Below are 15,973 nucleotides of genomic sequence, written 5' to 3' on the forward strand. Positions count from 1 at the left end.
ATATATATATATTTTTTTTTTATAAATCATGTCAGAGGACGCTTGTGATCCTTATAATCACACACATAGATAGATATCACTGTGACGTGGTGCCAATTATTTGGCGACGAGGTAATGAACTCAAGGAGGCAGGAGCGTTCAGTGTTCCCCTACCAGCTGACGTCCCGAAACTCCCCGGACCGTCCCAGGCTGGTGCTCCCCGACCCACCCCAGGCTGGTGCTTCCCGATCCAGACCGTCCCAGGCTGGTGACCGTGTGGGATTGGCTCTCTGTAACATGCTGTAGACCAACATTCAGTGTAACTGCCTCCAGTTAAAGGGGAACCAGGGATTTAGGGTAAGGAATCTTACTTAAAATAAGGAATCTTTCTGAAAACGGGACCTTGTTGTTCTATACTGGCTAAGCTAACCGACTGGCTAGGCTAACAATGCTAGCATGTAGAACAACGTTATGGTCTCTGCTCTCCTTTTTATCAGAATACATGGAAGAAAGGAGGAATGCTTTCCCAGAACGTTGACTTGTTAAATGTTAAATGTTGGTGTATTTGTTAAAAGGTTGTTAGACTCTGTTTAGATCTTGGCTCAACCTGCCAACTAGGACTGAACTAGGACTGCTTTATGAAGTAACTTAGCATCTAAACACATTAACAATGTGACTTTCGATGTCAGCGGCTTGAATACCAGGATAACTTGATAAATATCTAGTTATATTAACATAAACTGTAGTATATAAACGTAAACTGTAGTATGCTTAGTAATGTTACCGTTACTCTCAAATAAAGATATTTCGCTTTCAACCCCAGCATTTATAAACACATCTTGGATAATACATCATGTTTAAATTTGTCTTATCAAATGTTAGTGCTACAATATATTGAGAGTGTGGTATTTGGTGAAGACCACCGCAGGGTCCAGTTGTCCACAGACCTGCTGATCCCAGGCGCAGCTCTGATCTCTGCTACTGGTGTCGGCCATGAAACCATCTCCATAACTAACTAGCTGCTAGTGGTCCTGGTGCCAATATACCTTCTCCATAACTAACTAGCTGCTAGTGGTCCTGCGGCCAAGATACCTTCTCCATAACGAAGTAGCTGCTAGGTGTACGGGGGTCCCTGAAGAGACCAACGAGCCTCCACATTGACCGGCTCATTGTAATCCCTGAGTCACCTTTATTCAGTTTCAATGAATTGTGGTAACCTTTTTACTTTATCAGTGTGAGAAACGAGTGTTTATGATTACCCCTCATTCCTTTTGCTTGACTACCAAGACTGACCCCAGGTCTGTGATTAGGCCCTTCGTGGAATGCTTGGATTGGCCGCAGTACTTGACATCATGTTCTTTCGAAAGTCCTAAAACGTCTCCCTGGAGGCTGTGTGATCCGCAGTTTATTTTGCGACTCAACAGATAAGGGCATATGACCTTATTTGGAAACGTAGCCTCCATGTGAACCAGAGCAAATAAAATGATTAAAGACGTGTGTATATATAATTTCCAGAAGTACTTTTTCTTGTATTGCATATACAGTGAGTTGCATTTATGATCGAAATTATGATGGGTTGACTCGACTAGTTTTTGGATTCCAGGCGGCTTTTTTATGGCATAGGCAAAATTAATGTACAGTGTACGCTCTGTGCTGAGCATACTGCTGCCTTTCTGTCCCTGTACCCACATCCACCCAGTAGCCCTCCTCCTCCTCCTCCCCACACCCCTACGAGAGACGGTATGGCAGGAAACGAGTGTTATGGGAAGGAAGTACCTCCCTGTAGTTGAGAGGAATAATAAGGATGGAGAGGGGCCTTTATAAGTGAGGAGTACCCCCATCCCTTAATATGGACTGTTTCTGCTGACTCCTTGCTCTCTGCCTGTCTCATCCATTCATTTTCGATGAATATACACGCATACACGGACACTATTTTTTTCCAGCTGATTATAGAAACCAATGCACACTTGCTCTTATTGTTTCACAGCCATGGGGTTGTTTGGTGTTAATTAAATGCCATAGTTCCTTTATTGGAGGCAGAACAAGCAAGTATTTGGTTCTGTTATATTCTAGTCTACAACGCACTTGTGTGTCACATTCTGCAAGGGTGAATAATTAGGTCTCTATGTTTACAATGGCTCCTTCTCACTAAACAGCAAGTTTTGACTTCAGACTGTTGAGTTATTCAAGGCTGCAGTATTATAGTTAGCTGCGCAATGCAGATGGCTTTGATCCACTGACCGAAGTGGAGGCCGCCTTGGTTTTAGGTCAGGTGTTGTTAAAGTGAGTCTAAATGAGGTGGAATGTCTGAACGCACTGGATCCTCAGAGTCCCAGACCTAGCAGGGAGGGCTTTGGACCACACAATAGTTGCTTTAGGGCCCTGTTGGGTGAACACCTTAACAAAGAAAGAACATGCCTGCGTTAAGCACTGGCTTTATTTATACATAGTGCCTGTCCCTGGTTTGGAGAACGGTGTGAAAGAATGTCCTCACTCTGTCCCCAGTGGTCCCAGTCCCGTCCGTCCCAGGGTCTGCTGGCCATTCAGAGTCAGCAGGCTGGTTCTCCAGAGCGCCTGGTCCTCCAGCGCTCCTGGTTCTCTAGAGCTCCTGGTCGACCCACCAGCCGCTCCAGCAGATAGGCTTCCATCCAGCTCAGCCCTTAATCATGTGGAGCAGCATTGACGTCAGGAACCTGGAAAAATACTCAAAGACCATTATTTACACGTGCTTTTGGGAAAGACCTCTTTCATACGCACATGCTCACGGACACGCATACCAAACGCAGTAAAGATAGGCTTGTAGACGTGCCAGACAGTGCTTTATTAGTGCAGAGATGGATAGCTCCATCTGGCAAAGGTGGGACTGAGGTGATGACATCATTGTTAAATACGTGAGTGGATATTAATTAGGGTTGGTGTCAAATATAGATGTGATAAATGCCTTATTCTTGCTAGGGAGAAGGTGGCGTAAACTGGGCTTTATAGCCATCTCCGAGTTTAGATTTCTACTACGGTTGGCTTGGTTTCAGTCTTCTACTGTTGTAACTATGCACCAGTGCTGTGTGTGGACCTGCGGACGGTTGGCCGGGGGGACAGGGGTGTGGAGGGTTGTTAAGTCCAGCCATGAGGTTCATCACAGCTGGGAATGAGCAAACGACCTCCCTTCTGCAGAGAGACTGTGAGCCACAGCTCACAGCTGAGGCAGGCCAGCAGAGAGACGTTAAGGCACAGGTGGCTTCAATTTGGCCTGACACTTCTCCCCCCATATGGCATGTGACTTAAACATTGAAATGTGACTTAAACATTGAGAATTTGACGTAAACATCATGAACTAATTTTGTGCAATAAGATGAGCTTTTTCTTTATTTCTCTTGTGCGTTTGAAAGTACATTTATTTCTCGTAGCCTATGAATATATCTACATTTACATTTGAGGGCTTTTAGCAGACTCCTTTATCCATAGTCACTTACAATAAGTACATTTGTCATAAGAAGGTGTAACAATATATCACTGTCGGTACAATAAGGAGGTTCGTAGAACCAAGTGCAAAGCGCCAACAATCGCTAGGTTAAAGGTCCCATGGCATGACAATCTCACTTTATGAGGTTTTCTAACATTAATGAGTTTCCCTAGCCTGCCTATCGTCCACCAGTGGCTAAAACTTGCGTTCGGTGTAAAACTAGCACTAGGTATCCTGCTCCCCTTTGGAAAAAATGGAAGCTCAGGGGCACTGATTTGGAATGTGGCCCCATATGTCCTAATAAGGGACCAAGATACCTCCCCTTTCTCTGCCTTGCCCGCCCAGAGAATTTCGCCCGCCAATGAAACAATGAGCTACGACTGTGTGTGTGTGTGTGTGTGTGTGTGTGTGTGTGTGTGTGTGTGTGTGTGTGTGTGTGTGTGTGTGTGTGTGTGTGTGTGTGTGTGTGTGTGTGTGTGTGTGTGTGTGTGATTACAGATACTATAACGCAATTGTTTTGGTTATCTCAGCCATGGTTAAGAAGGAATAGGGGGAAAGGAACTTTGGCTTTGACTCCCTGAAGTAGATGAACCACGACATGGAGGAGAAAGTGTTTGTTGCCGGCAGCGGGCAGCGCGCGGTTCAGTCTACTTCAGATTGATGTGGAAGTGGAAGGACCAGAGACGTTTGAGAACCAGACGCAGTTGTTTGTGATTCATAATATCATCTGGAGGGTGCACACGGCTTATGGCCTTGATAATATGTATTATATGATATCGATATCTTATCTATGTATCATATTATATTATTTAGATATAGAGCTCAAGGGCTGTAACGCAAGTGTTGTACACTTCTTTGTTATTTGGATAACCGTTCTGCTGTTGGTGTTATGGCGCATAACACGTCTCTGGTATTTCCACAACGAGACTCGTAGTGGGGGTTATCTCAGCCATGGTTGAGAAGGAACTTTGGCTTTGACTCCCTGAAGTACATGAACCACGACATGGAGGAGAATGGGATTGTTGCCCGTGATTGTCTCCCGCTTGAGCCCCGCTTCCTGCTGCCCACTGCCGAGGGACCACCGCTTATATGATATCTATCATATATATACATTATATGATGTAGATATCTATGTATAATATGATATTTTTTTAGATGTAGAGCTCCAGGACTCCCGCCGGAGCACCCGGAGTGTTCAAGAATATTTACAGAACACGGCCAAGGGCTTTGTGCGCCTCGCCATTGCGATACATCCACTGTTAACAGCACATGGCAACGTGGCCGCAAGCTGCTCAGGACCACACCCCCACCCTCCTCCTTGACCTGCCTCTCTCCTCTTCATTTGCATTAAAGCTACAGACACCGAAATGGCGCGTTTGGGGAAAGCTCAATGTGCGACTGGCTCGTAGTGGCTGTAATTCTGCACCACGGCTGAATTTTGGGAAAGCCTTCAAATACTGTATTAGGGGGCACACTAATATCTAAGCATCCATAAAGTAGCATGCCATGGGAACTTTAACCCCTTCCCGGTATTCAGCATAGATAGCCTAGCTATGATAAGATGCTAACTAAGTACTATTTAACAATTACTGAAGGCGAAGAGAATAGTGGTGAATAGCTATTCCCCACTATTCACGGAGCCTGAGGTGAATAATTGTTTTAGTATATACTACATGTGAACACTCCGAAAATAAACAAGATAACACTTTATGACGGGATTTATTTGTTTTTATTAGCGATTTATTTGTTTTTATGAGCGTGACAAGACATTTTGCGATTAAAACAATATGCCGAGTTTGAGATCGCAATCATGGGATATTGCCCAATATCCTGAGATAGCGAACCAATCAAATTGTGCCATCTTAGGAGTTCCACGTTTAGCATACTAAAACTAAATACGACACACAATAAGTGCGTACATTAAAGGTTGTTTCAGCGATTCTAGGCCGAAACATAAATTATCACATTCATCTTTCATCTTTCCTCACGATCCGCTAGCTGCCCGCCCCATAAGCAGGCCGTCTCTGTAGGCAGCCTATGCTCCAAGATCGTCCATTAAAAACAAATGGTACTAACCACTCAAAACCAAAATAAATAGTATTCCAACCAATCACCGACAAGCGGTGGGTGTTTTGCGCAGGGATCATGATCGAATTTACTGGATGCACGAAACACGGAAGAGAGGGGCGAGCTGGCTCTGTTCGCTTCAAATACCAACAGAAGTGACGTCCCCCAACATCGCTGATACAACCTTTAAGTATCTAGGAGTTCTCTTTCAAGCAATCGTGAGGTATCTCACATATGGGTACGCCTCCCCGCGTATCCCTCAGAAGCACAACAGTTAATCCCTAGAGAATTTAAACATGGCTGTTTACAATCCAAATGATTTGGTCTAAAACTCAAACCATTGACGTTTGTTGTGGAGTTTGTCATTTTAGTTTCTTGCAAGGTGCACCTTTCTACCCGCACTGTAGTACAATATGTGTCCCTCTGCCCCACCATGTTCCTGGACGCCAACTCAATGATTTACTGCATCTCCAAAGAACTAGGCTCATTCTTGGAACTATTTTCTGTGTATATTTATTCTTGGCTAAGCAGTTTTGGCCAAGGTTTATCTGGGGTATAAACCTTGACCCAAACCAAAAAAAATCAAAATGATTATAGAAAAACCTACAAAATAAAAGTACTTGGCGAAGAAAGTGGAACAACTGGGACTGATCTTTGTGCTTTCTGTCAGAGGTTGGACAAAGTTGCACAGATTTTAGGATTATAACTTGGTTCAGAAGTGAAAACACAGCTGCAAGCTGTTACAGAAGTTTTATTTTATTTGTATGAAATGCAGTTTAAATTAGATATTTGGTTACGTGGAGATTATACTTGCCATCAGCAGAAAATCTTATGGCCAGTTAAATGATTGGTTGCTTGGGTTCCCTTGTGTCTTGTTCAGAAGGCAACGGAAATTTATTTATTCTTCTTATCACAATCCTCTTTTCCTGATCCACGGAAACAAGGGATTCCAGGCAAGGAACAGGAATATATGACTTTCCATTTCACAAGGAAAAACTCAGCTCGTCTTGGCTCTAGGCACATCCGTTCAGATCAGCCGCTGTCCTTTAGACACGATGTGATGAGCACCACGGTCTGGTCTGGTAGCCCCTGCATTTTGGTAATTTATTAAATGGTCGCTCAAAGGGAAGGGAAATGTAAATCATTCTCGGTCTCTGTGTTTGGCATTACTTGTTGGGTTAGGTTTAAAGACTAACTCAATACATTCACGAGTTAAAGGCGTGCATGATGTAATATGATGTCAGAAAACTGAGGCAGGAGGCTGAGCTGTTTGTTTGCGTTTCCTCTTCTTACGTAACCAATAAGCATCTGTTATGAATCAACAGTTCTGAAATCCTGTTTTTAGTGTTGAGGAAAGGAATCCATTCTGGCCAAATGGTGGGCCTGGTATGAACATTCTCAGTAGGGTTTTTATGAGAAGGAACAATGCATTACCTCTTCCACTGTTTCTTCACAACACCAGAGCGTTCACTAGCCTGCCTTTAGCGAGAAGAAGCCAAAGCAAAACTCTGTCCTTGAGGACTTATTGTGAAACATCAGCCTTTAAGTCAGACTATGTGTGTTTCACTTGATCAGAGGTAGGAGGGGATCTATGGATCGATGGCATGTGCACAGCTGTATTCTCCAGTACACAACACTTTCTTCATCAAATGCACCTCCAGCGCTATTCTAGATAACGCAAACATAAATTAGAGTTAGAGTTGTATCACATATCTTGACTGAACCCATTATAACCTCTGGACTGCCCTCTAGTGGCTCATCTTTCAATGGAAGCCCTCACATCTGGAATAGATCCCCCAAGCCTCCAGCTAAATACAGAGAACATCTTATCATACTTGTCATTACTCAAGCCTGGTCCCTCAGGCAATCCACCCCCTTCACACTCCCACTCACCACAAAACGTCTTTCATTCTCTGACGGGACCGACCGCCTGGGACTTCCCATACGGCTGTCTTTAGAGCTCCGATCTGATCTACCACCACCTCCTTCCTGCTGGAAGAGTTCCTCGTATATTGGCACACATGCCGTGTCAGTGAACCCCCCCTCCGTTTCTCTCTGCCTCTCAGGTGGGGGTGTAAATGCACGGGCATCACAGCGCCCAGTATGAAGAAGACGACGCGGCCGGCGGCAAATAAGGCGAGCTGCGAGCGGGGGAAGGCTGAGCCGGCGCCCGGCGGGGGCGCCAATAAAGCAGGCGTGAAGACAGGCACGTCGGCGCCCCTTTCCAAGGTGAACCACGACTCACGGCCTCTCCGCAGCCTCCGCTGTTTCAGTTTGAAAGCATTCCTGATTTGGTATTAATGACCTCTATTTATGTGCGCAGGTTAAAAGCAATGATGATCTGTTAGCAGCCATGACCGGAGGCAGTGCTGCACCCAGCAGCAAGGCCAAGAGGACCGCCTCCACCGGGACCAGCGGCACCGACAGCAAGCCCAAGACCAGCTCAGGTACTCCTACTGTAAAGTCATGTACTTCATGTGTCGGCTGCTGCTGCTGTTTGAGGCTGACCGTCCCGTGGCTTCCTCTCCGACCAGGGGCCTCGGCCAAGCGTGCGGCGTCCTCCACGTCCAAGGAGCCGAGCTCGACCAGGGACCGCCTGCGCCCCTCCAGGGCCTCGGCCAACAAGAAGCAGGCGGTGGTGCCGGGGGATGCGGCCCAGGCCAAGCGCTCCCGCAGCCAGGCCCTGGTAGAGTCCGAGGGCCGCATGTGCAAGTCCAAGTCGGACGGTCAGCTCAGCGACAAGGTGGCGCTGGAGAACAAGGTGAAGGACCTGCTGGGTCTGGCCAAGAGCAAAGACGTGGAGATCGTGCATCTGCGCGGTGAGCTGAGAGACATGAGGGTACAGCTGGGCCTGGGGGGGCCGGAGGAGCAGGACGAGGAGGAGGACGAGGAGGAGGACGAGGTGGCTCCCCCGGAGGCGGCCGGAGAGGGGGAGAAGCCCCCGGTGTCGGCCATCACGGCGGCGGACGTGGAGTCCACCCTCCTCCTGCTGCAGGAGCAGAACCAGGCCATCCGGGTGGAGCTCAACCTGCTGAAGAGCGAGAACCGCATGCTGAAAGACCGGCTGAACGCACTGGGCTTCTCCCTGGAGCAGCGGCTGGAGGTCACCGAGAAGCTGTTCGGCTACCCCACGCAGAGCCCGGACCCCGCGGCCGGCAGCGGGCAGAGCGACGGCCCCCTGACCTCCTCGGTGGAGGGCTCGGCGCCGGGGTCCCTGGAGGACCTGCTGACGGGCAGGCGGCACGGCGGCTCGGCCGACAACCTGGACAGCGAGTCCAGCGAGGTCTACCAGGCGGTCACGTCCAGCGACGACGCCCTGGACGCGCCCTCCGGCGCCTCGTCATCCTCCGAGTCGGAGAGCGCCGCCAGCCGCGGGCGCTCCCGGCGGGGGGGCGGCGGCTCGGGCGGCGGTGGCGTCAGCGGCAGCTCCGCCAGCGAGGTGTCGGTGGCCCGCCTGACGGAGCGCATCCACCAGATGGAGGAGAACCAGCACAGCACGGCGGAGGAGCTGCAGGCCACGCTGCAGGAGCTGTCGGACCTGCAGCAGATCACCCAGGAGCTCAATGGGGAGAACGAGCGCCTGGGCGAGGAGAAGCTCATCCTGATGGACTCCCTGTGCCAGCAGAGCGACAAGCTGGAGCAGTACGGCCGGCAGCTGGAGTACCTGCGCTCGCTGCTGGAGCAGCACCACCTGGCCTACACGCTGGAGGAGGATGTCAAGAGCGGCCGCTACATGGAGCTGGAGCAGCGCTACGTGGACCTGGCCGACAACGCCCGCTTCGAGCGGGAGCAGCTGCTGGGCGTGCAGCAGCACCTCTCCAACACGCTGAAGATGGCGGAGCAGGACAACGCCGAGGCCCAGGAGATGATCGGCGCCCTGAAGGAGCGGAACCACCAGATGGAGCGCGTGATGGAGTCGGAGCGGCAGGGCCGGGCAGCCCTGGGCGCGGCCCTGGAGGAGTACCAGGCGGCGGTGGGCAGCGACCAGGCCGAGCTGCAGCGCTGCCGGGCCCAGCTGGAGCAGGAGAGGCAGAAGGTGGCGGAGATGTACTCGGTCCACACGGCGGGCGACAAGAACGACATCCGCCTGCTGCTGGAGGCCGTGCGGCTGGACAAGGAGGAGGCGGAGGCCAAGGCCGCCAAGATGCAGGCGGAGCTGGGACACGCCCACGATGACCTCAGCAGAATGCAGGACGCGCTCGGCAAGGTAGGTCCCTGCCCTCGCCCCGTGGATACCCTGTGGATACCCTGTGAACACCCGGGGTACACCTGGGGTACACCTGGGGTACACCAGTACTGCTACTTATCTCTATTAACCAAGAGGGAGTGCTACACCTTACTGTAGAGGAGAGGCTTCAGGCATCTCAGATGGGTAATCAACAATCTAGATCTATGGTTGGGGACTGTGTTTGTACGCATGTCAGTCACGCATAGTAATGAATCTGTGTCTTGATTGGGATGATGGATCTCCAGTGTGGCCGGGGCCTCCATCTTTGCTCATTAGCTAATGAAGCGCTGCTCGCTACGACATGCTTATGGTTTAATTAATCGTGTGTGTGTGTGTAGCTGGACCAGGAGTACCAGGGGTTCCAGCAGCAGGTGCAGCGGCAGATGGAGGAGACGGAGCGGGTCGTCGAGCAGCAGCGGGCCGAGCTGACGGAGAAGGAGGCGGCCGTGGCCGACATGAAGGAGACCATCTTTGAGCTGGAGGACGAGGTGGAGCAGCACCGCGCCGTCAAGCTCCACGACAACCTCATCGTCAGCGACCTGGAGAGTGAGTAGGGGTCAGGGGCCAGGCTGCATGACGACCTCATCGTCAGCGACCTCGAGAGTGAGTAGGGGTCAGGGGCCAGGCTGCATGACGACCTCATCGTCAGCAAACTGGAGAGTGAGTAGGGGTCAGGGGCCAGGCTGCATGACGACCTCATCGTCAGCGACCTAGAGAGTGAGTAGGGGTCAGGGGTCAGGCTGCATGACGACCTCATCGTCCGCGACCTGGAGAGTGAGTAAGGGTCAAGGGTCAGGCTGCATGACGACCTCATCGTCCGCGACCTGGAGAGTGAGTCAGGGTCAAGGGTCAGGCTGCATGACGACCTCATCGTCAGCGACCTGGAGAGTGAGTAGGGGTCAGGGGTCAGGCTGCATGACGACCTCATCGTCAGCGGCTTGGAAAGAATTTGGATTATCTATCTCTCCATCAATGCGTTAAATAGAATAATTGCAAGTTTATTACAATAAATATCTTTCAAAAAAGATCCACTGCTGCTCACTGTCACCTTGCCCCCTTTCTCCATCTTTGTCTTTGCGTCCGTCTCCCTTTCTCTCTTCCTCTCTCCCCGTCTATCTCTTTCTCTCCCCCTGTCTGTCTGTCTCTCTCTCCCCGGCTCTCTCTGTCTCTCTCTGTCTCTCTTCTTCTCTCCCTCTCTGTCTCCCTAGACTCTGTGAAGAAGCTTCAGGACCAGAAGCACGACATGGAGAGGGAGATAAAGATCCTCCATCGCAGATTAAGGGTGAGCTGTGTTCATGATCTCTGTCACCGAATTAACGAGACAAGCATGGGTTATAGCTCCTGACCACGCGGCGTCTTCTGTGTTCGGAAAGTATTCCCCAACCCACCAAAACCCTCATCCTCATCCTCATCCTCATCGTCATCCGCTTATCCGGGGTCGGGTCTCGGGGGGAGCAGCTCAAGCAGGGGGCCCCAGACTTCCCTTTCCCGGGCCACATTGACCAGCTCTGACGGGGGGATCCCGAGGCGTTCCCAGGCCAGTGTTGAGATATAATCTCTCCACCTAGTCCTGGGTCTTCCCCGAGGTCTCCTCCCCACTGGATGTGCCTGAAACACCTCCCAAGGAAGGCGCCCAGTGGGCATCCTTACCAGATGCCCGAACCACCTCAGCTGACTCCTTTCTAAGTAAAGGAGCAGCGGCTCTAATCCGAGTTCCTCACGGATGGCTGAGCTTCTCACCCTAATCCTAAGGGAGACGCCAGCCACCCTTCTGAGAAAACTAATCTCGGCCGCTTGTACCCGCGATCTCGTCCTTTCGGTCATCACCCAGCCCTCATGACCATAGGTGAGGATAGGAACGAAGATCGACCGGTAGATCGAGAGCTTTGCCTTGCGGCTCAGCTCTCTTTTCGTTACAACGGTGCGGTAAAGCGAACGCAATACCGCCCCCGCTGCTCCGATTCTCCGGCCAATCTCACGCTCCATAGCACCCTCACTCGCGAACAAGACCCCGAGGTACTTGAACTCCTTCACTTGGGCTAAGGACTCCTTTCCTACCCGGAGTAAGCAATCCACCGGTTTCCTGCTAAGAGTCATGGCCTCAGATTTAGCGGTGCTGATCCTCATCCCAGCCGCTTCACACTCGGCCGCCAGCCGATCCAGTGAGTGCTGAAGGTCACAGGCCGATGATCCAATGAGGACCACATCATCTGCAAAAAGCAGTGACGAGATCCTCAGACCACCGAACTGCAACCCCTCCCCACCACGACTACGCCTCGATATCCTCTCCATGTATATCACAAACAGGATTGGTGACAAGGCGCAGCCCTGGCGGAGACCAGCACCCACTGAGAACGAAACTGACTGGCTGCCGAGAACACGAACACAGCTCTCGCTTTGGGAGTACAAAGATTGGATGGCCCTGAGGATAGACCCCCTTACCCCATACTCCCGCAGCACCTCCCACAGTTTCTCCCGGGGGACCCGGTCATACGCCTTCTCCAGATCCACAAAACACATGTAGACCGGATGGGCATACTCCCAGGCCCCCTCCAGGATCCTTGCGAGAGTGAAGAGCTGGTCCGTAGTTCCACGTCCGCGGCGAAAACCGCATTGTTCCTCTTCAATCTGAGGTTCGACGATCGGCCGAACCCTCCTTTCCAGCACCTTGGAGTAGACTTTACCAGGGAGGCTGAGAAGTGTGATACCCCGGTAATTGGCACACACTCTCTGGTCCCCCTTTTTGAACAGGGGAACCACCACCCCGGTTTGCCACTCCTTTGGCACTGTACCCGACTCCCACGCGATGTTGAATAGGCGTGTCAACCATGACAGCCCCTCAACACCCAGAGCCTTTAGCATTTCTGGCTGGATCTCATCAATCCCTGGGGCTTTGCCACTGCGGAGATGTTTGACTACCTCAGTGACCTCCACCAGGGAAATTGACGACGAAACACCATCAACCTCGAGCTCTGCCTCCAACATAGAGGGCGTGTTATTCGGATTCAGGAGTTCCTCAAAGTGTTCCTTCCAACGTCCGACGACCTCCTCAGTTGAGGTCAACAGAGTCCCATCCTTACTGTACACAGCTTGGATGGTTCCCTTCCAGAAACACTTTGGTGCCGACCGAAAGTCCTTCTCCATGGCCTCTCCGAACTTCTCCCACACCCGCTGCTTAGCCTCCGACACAGCAGCAGCTGCAGCCCTTCGAGCCTGTCGGTACCCTGCAACCGAGTCAGGAGTCCTCCAGGATAACATATCCCGGAAGGCCTCCTTCTTCAGTCGGACGGCTTCCCTGACCACCGGTGTCCACCACGGTGTCCGAGGGTTACCGCCCCTTGAGGAGCCTAAGACCCTGAGGCCACAGCTAGCCACCGCAGCTTCAGCAATGGAGGCTTTGAACACCGCCCACTCCGGCTCAATGCCCCCAACCTCCACAGGAATGCCAGAAAAGCTCCGCCGGAGGTGTGAGTTGAAGATACCTAGGACTGGGGCCTCCTCCAGACGTTCCCAGTTCACCCGCACTACTCGTTTGGGCTTACCAGGTCTATCCGTAAATTTCCCCCATTCCCTGATCCAACTCACAACCAGATGGTGGTCGGTTGACAGTTCCGCCCCTCTCTTTACCCGAGTGTCCAAAACATGCGGCCTCAGATCAGATGACACGATCACGAAATCGATCATCGATCTTCGGCCTAGGGTACTCTGGTACCAGGTACACTTATGAGCACCCTTATGTTCGAACATGGTGTTTCGACCCATCCGCATGAAAGTCAAAGTAATTCCGCTGGAAAATGTGAGGTCAAAACACCAAGTATTATATTTATCAAATAAGCCCAAGCATAACACAACGTCATCCTGTCCACGGAAATGCCAGAGTCAAAGCTCACATGAACTATGGGACGATAAGGAAAAAGAAACCACAAGCAGCATTATTACAAAGGCTACATGAAACAAACAAACGTGTGTGTGTGTGTGTGTGTGTGTGTGTGTGTGTGTGTGTGTGTGTGTGTGTGTGTGTGTGTGTGTGTGTGTGTGTGTGTGTGTGTGTGTGTGTGTGTGTGTGTGTGTGTGTGTGTGTGTGTGTGTGTGCAGGAGGAGTCCATGGAATGGCGTCAGTTCCAGGCGGACCTGCAGACTGCCGTGGTCATCGCTAACGACATCAAGTCGGAGGCGCAGGAAGAGATGGGGGACCTGCGGCGGCGGCTGCAGGAGTCCCAGGAGAAGAACGAGAAGCTGGGCAAGGAGCTGGACGAGGTCAAGAGCCGCAAGTAGGGCTCTGCATCCTCTGAGGACATCACGACTGTTCCTCAATCGAGTTCAAGAGTGTATATAGCATGTTTCTAAATGGCTTTCATTGATTTAAGAAGGAAACAGGGAGCAGATTCTGTTGGTTTGGAGAACCGTCCCTCGTGCTCCTGGTTCCCCGGGGGGTAACCGGCGGTCGCCGGAGGTTCTAGAGGTCGTTAATCCCGCTGTCTTCCTGTGTGCAGGCAGGACGAGGAGCGGGGCCGGGTGTACAACTACATGAACGCGGTGGAACGAGACCTGGCCGCGCTGCGTCAGGGCATGGGTCTGAGCCGCCGCTCCTCCACCTCCTCGGAGCCCTCGCCCACCGTCAAGACCCTCATCAAGAGCTTCGACAGCGCCTCGCAGAGCGGCCCGCCATGCGAATGTAGGACCCCCTCCTCCTGTTGTTATCGTTACCTGGCCTCCGGTCAGGGGGGCAGGGTCAGGGGGGGCTGGGTGCCAGGGGGCGCTGGGTGTCAGGGGGGAGGTGGTTATTATTAAAATATGTTTTATTCTCATCATCTTCAGTCATTGTTATGGCAATTTAAGAAGTGATCTTTACATGGTTCTTAACGATGTCACTTTAGGTTTTTCTTCTAATATTCATCAGCATTTTGTTTTAATTTTTGTTAAAAAGTGTCCATCACATGGTCAAAGAGAAAAAAACGTGTGATGGACACAAAAGGGCAACAGAGCGTTTATGTATATGAACTCGCTTGTGTTAAAAATCTGGCTTTACATTCATCCCAAACCCCACCTAGCACCACGCTGAATAAATCATCTGTTGACCGTAGAGCCTGGAGTTGGATGTGATGAGTGGTCCCCTAGGGACTCCTTGACTGCGGTTCAGCCTCTAGAAACAGCGTGTTTGTCCTCTAGACCTGGATCCATCTAGAAACAGTGTGTTTGTCCTCCTAGACCTGGATCCATCTAGAAACAGCGTGTTTGTCCTCCTAGATCTGGATGGATCCATCTAGAAACCGCGTGTTTGTCCTCCTAGACCTAGATCCATGCGGCGGTGACGAGGGCCCCGCCCCCTCTGGTTCTGCTGCAGGTCCCGCCTCCAACGCCGCCGCCCTTCTTCCAACGGCGCCCGTCCCCCCCGCCCAGCTCCCACGCACCCCTCTGAGCCCCAGCCCCATGAAGACCCCCCCCGCCGCCGCCGTCTCGCCCATTCAGGTACGGTTGATATGCAGGCCGGTGGTCAGACCTGTGGGCTGCAGGCCTCATCTAGACGGTCTGAGAGGAGATGCTTCAGTCCGCTGGGGGCGTCTCCAAATAACATGGAGGTGCACAATGGTTAGATATAAGTAAGGCTGTGTTGGTTTGATGCCACTCTCTTCTGGCATCTTGTTCCATTGAAGTTGATCAGGTGTCCCATGGACTCCATTGCCCCCAGACTTCTAGTCGTGGACATTTGTAACCACTGTGTTGTCGTGGTAACCGTGTAACTCTGCTGTTACTAAGTTGCCTTGCCTTGCCTTGCCTTACAGAGACACTCCATCTCTGGGTCCATGTCTTCGTCCAAGCCGCTCTCCTCGCTGAGTGACAAGAGGCCCAGCTACACGGACATCAACATGCCAGGTAGATAGCCGACCGTCTGATGGTTGAAACACACTCTGCCTCACCGTATCTTCTCTAAAAAGATATCCATCCATCTCTGGGGCTGTCTGTGTCTCTTGTTTTTGTTTTGTTTCTTTCTGATTTTATGTCTGTCTGTGTGTGCCTGTCTCTGTCTGTGTGTGCCTGTCTCTGTCTGTGTTGGTCTCGGTCTCTGTCTGTGTGTCTGTGTTTAGGTGTGTGTCTGTAAATGTCTGTGTCTCTGACTCGTTCTGTGTGTCTCTGTCTGTGTATCTCTCTTGGTGTGTGCGTCTGTGTGTGTGTGTGTCTCTGTCTGTAATGTCTGTCGGAGGAAGTTCCCGTCTTCCTCCAGAATCTTATTGTGATCT

General features: G+C 51.3%; 1 protein-coding gene across 5 annotated transcripts in view; it reads left to right on the top strand.

Moving 5' to 3' along the window:
* Positions 1-141: 141 nt before the first annotated feature.
* Positions 142-15,973, top strand: part of specc1la (sperm antigen with calponin homology and coiled-coil domains 1-like a) — a 19,769-nt gene continuing 3,937 nt past the window's right edge. Inside the window, exons 1-10 of one of the 5 annotated variants that reach the window (XM_056591459.1) lie at positions 142-336; positions 7,573-7,735; positions 7,830-7,953; positions 8,041-9,713; positions 10,073-10,280; positions 10,943-11,016; positions 13,830-14,005; positions 14,228-14,409; positions 15,079-15,203; positions 15,518-15,608. In XM_056591459.1, the coding sequence (XP_056447434.1) occupies positions 7,610-7,735; positions 7,830-7,953; positions 8,041-9,713; positions 10,073-10,280; positions 10,943-11,016; positions 13,830-14,005; positions 14,228-14,409; positions 15,079-15,203; positions 15,518-15,608 (2,779 nt within the window). In that variant the 5' untranslated portion in view covers positions 142-336; positions 7,573-7,609. Of the gene's footprint in view, positions 337-7,572; positions 7,736-7,829; positions 7,954-8,040; positions 9,714-10,072; positions 10,281-10,320; positions 10,623-10,942; positions 11,017-13,829; positions 14,006-14,227; positions 14,410-15,024; positions 15,204-15,517; positions 15,609-15,973 lie in introns of those variants that run through there. The other 4 variants (XM_056591456.1, XM_056591458.1, XM_056591460.1 and 1 more) reach the window with 4 other exon arrangements.

The sequence above is a fragment of the Gadus chalcogrammus genome, chromosome 6 (assembly GCF_026213295.1).
Source record: "Gadus chalcogrammus isolate NIFS_2021 chromosome 6, NIFS_Gcha_1.0, whole genome shotgun sequence".
NCBI lineage: Eukaryota > Metazoa > Chordata > Actinopteri > Gadiformes > Gadidae > Gadus > Gadus chalcogrammus.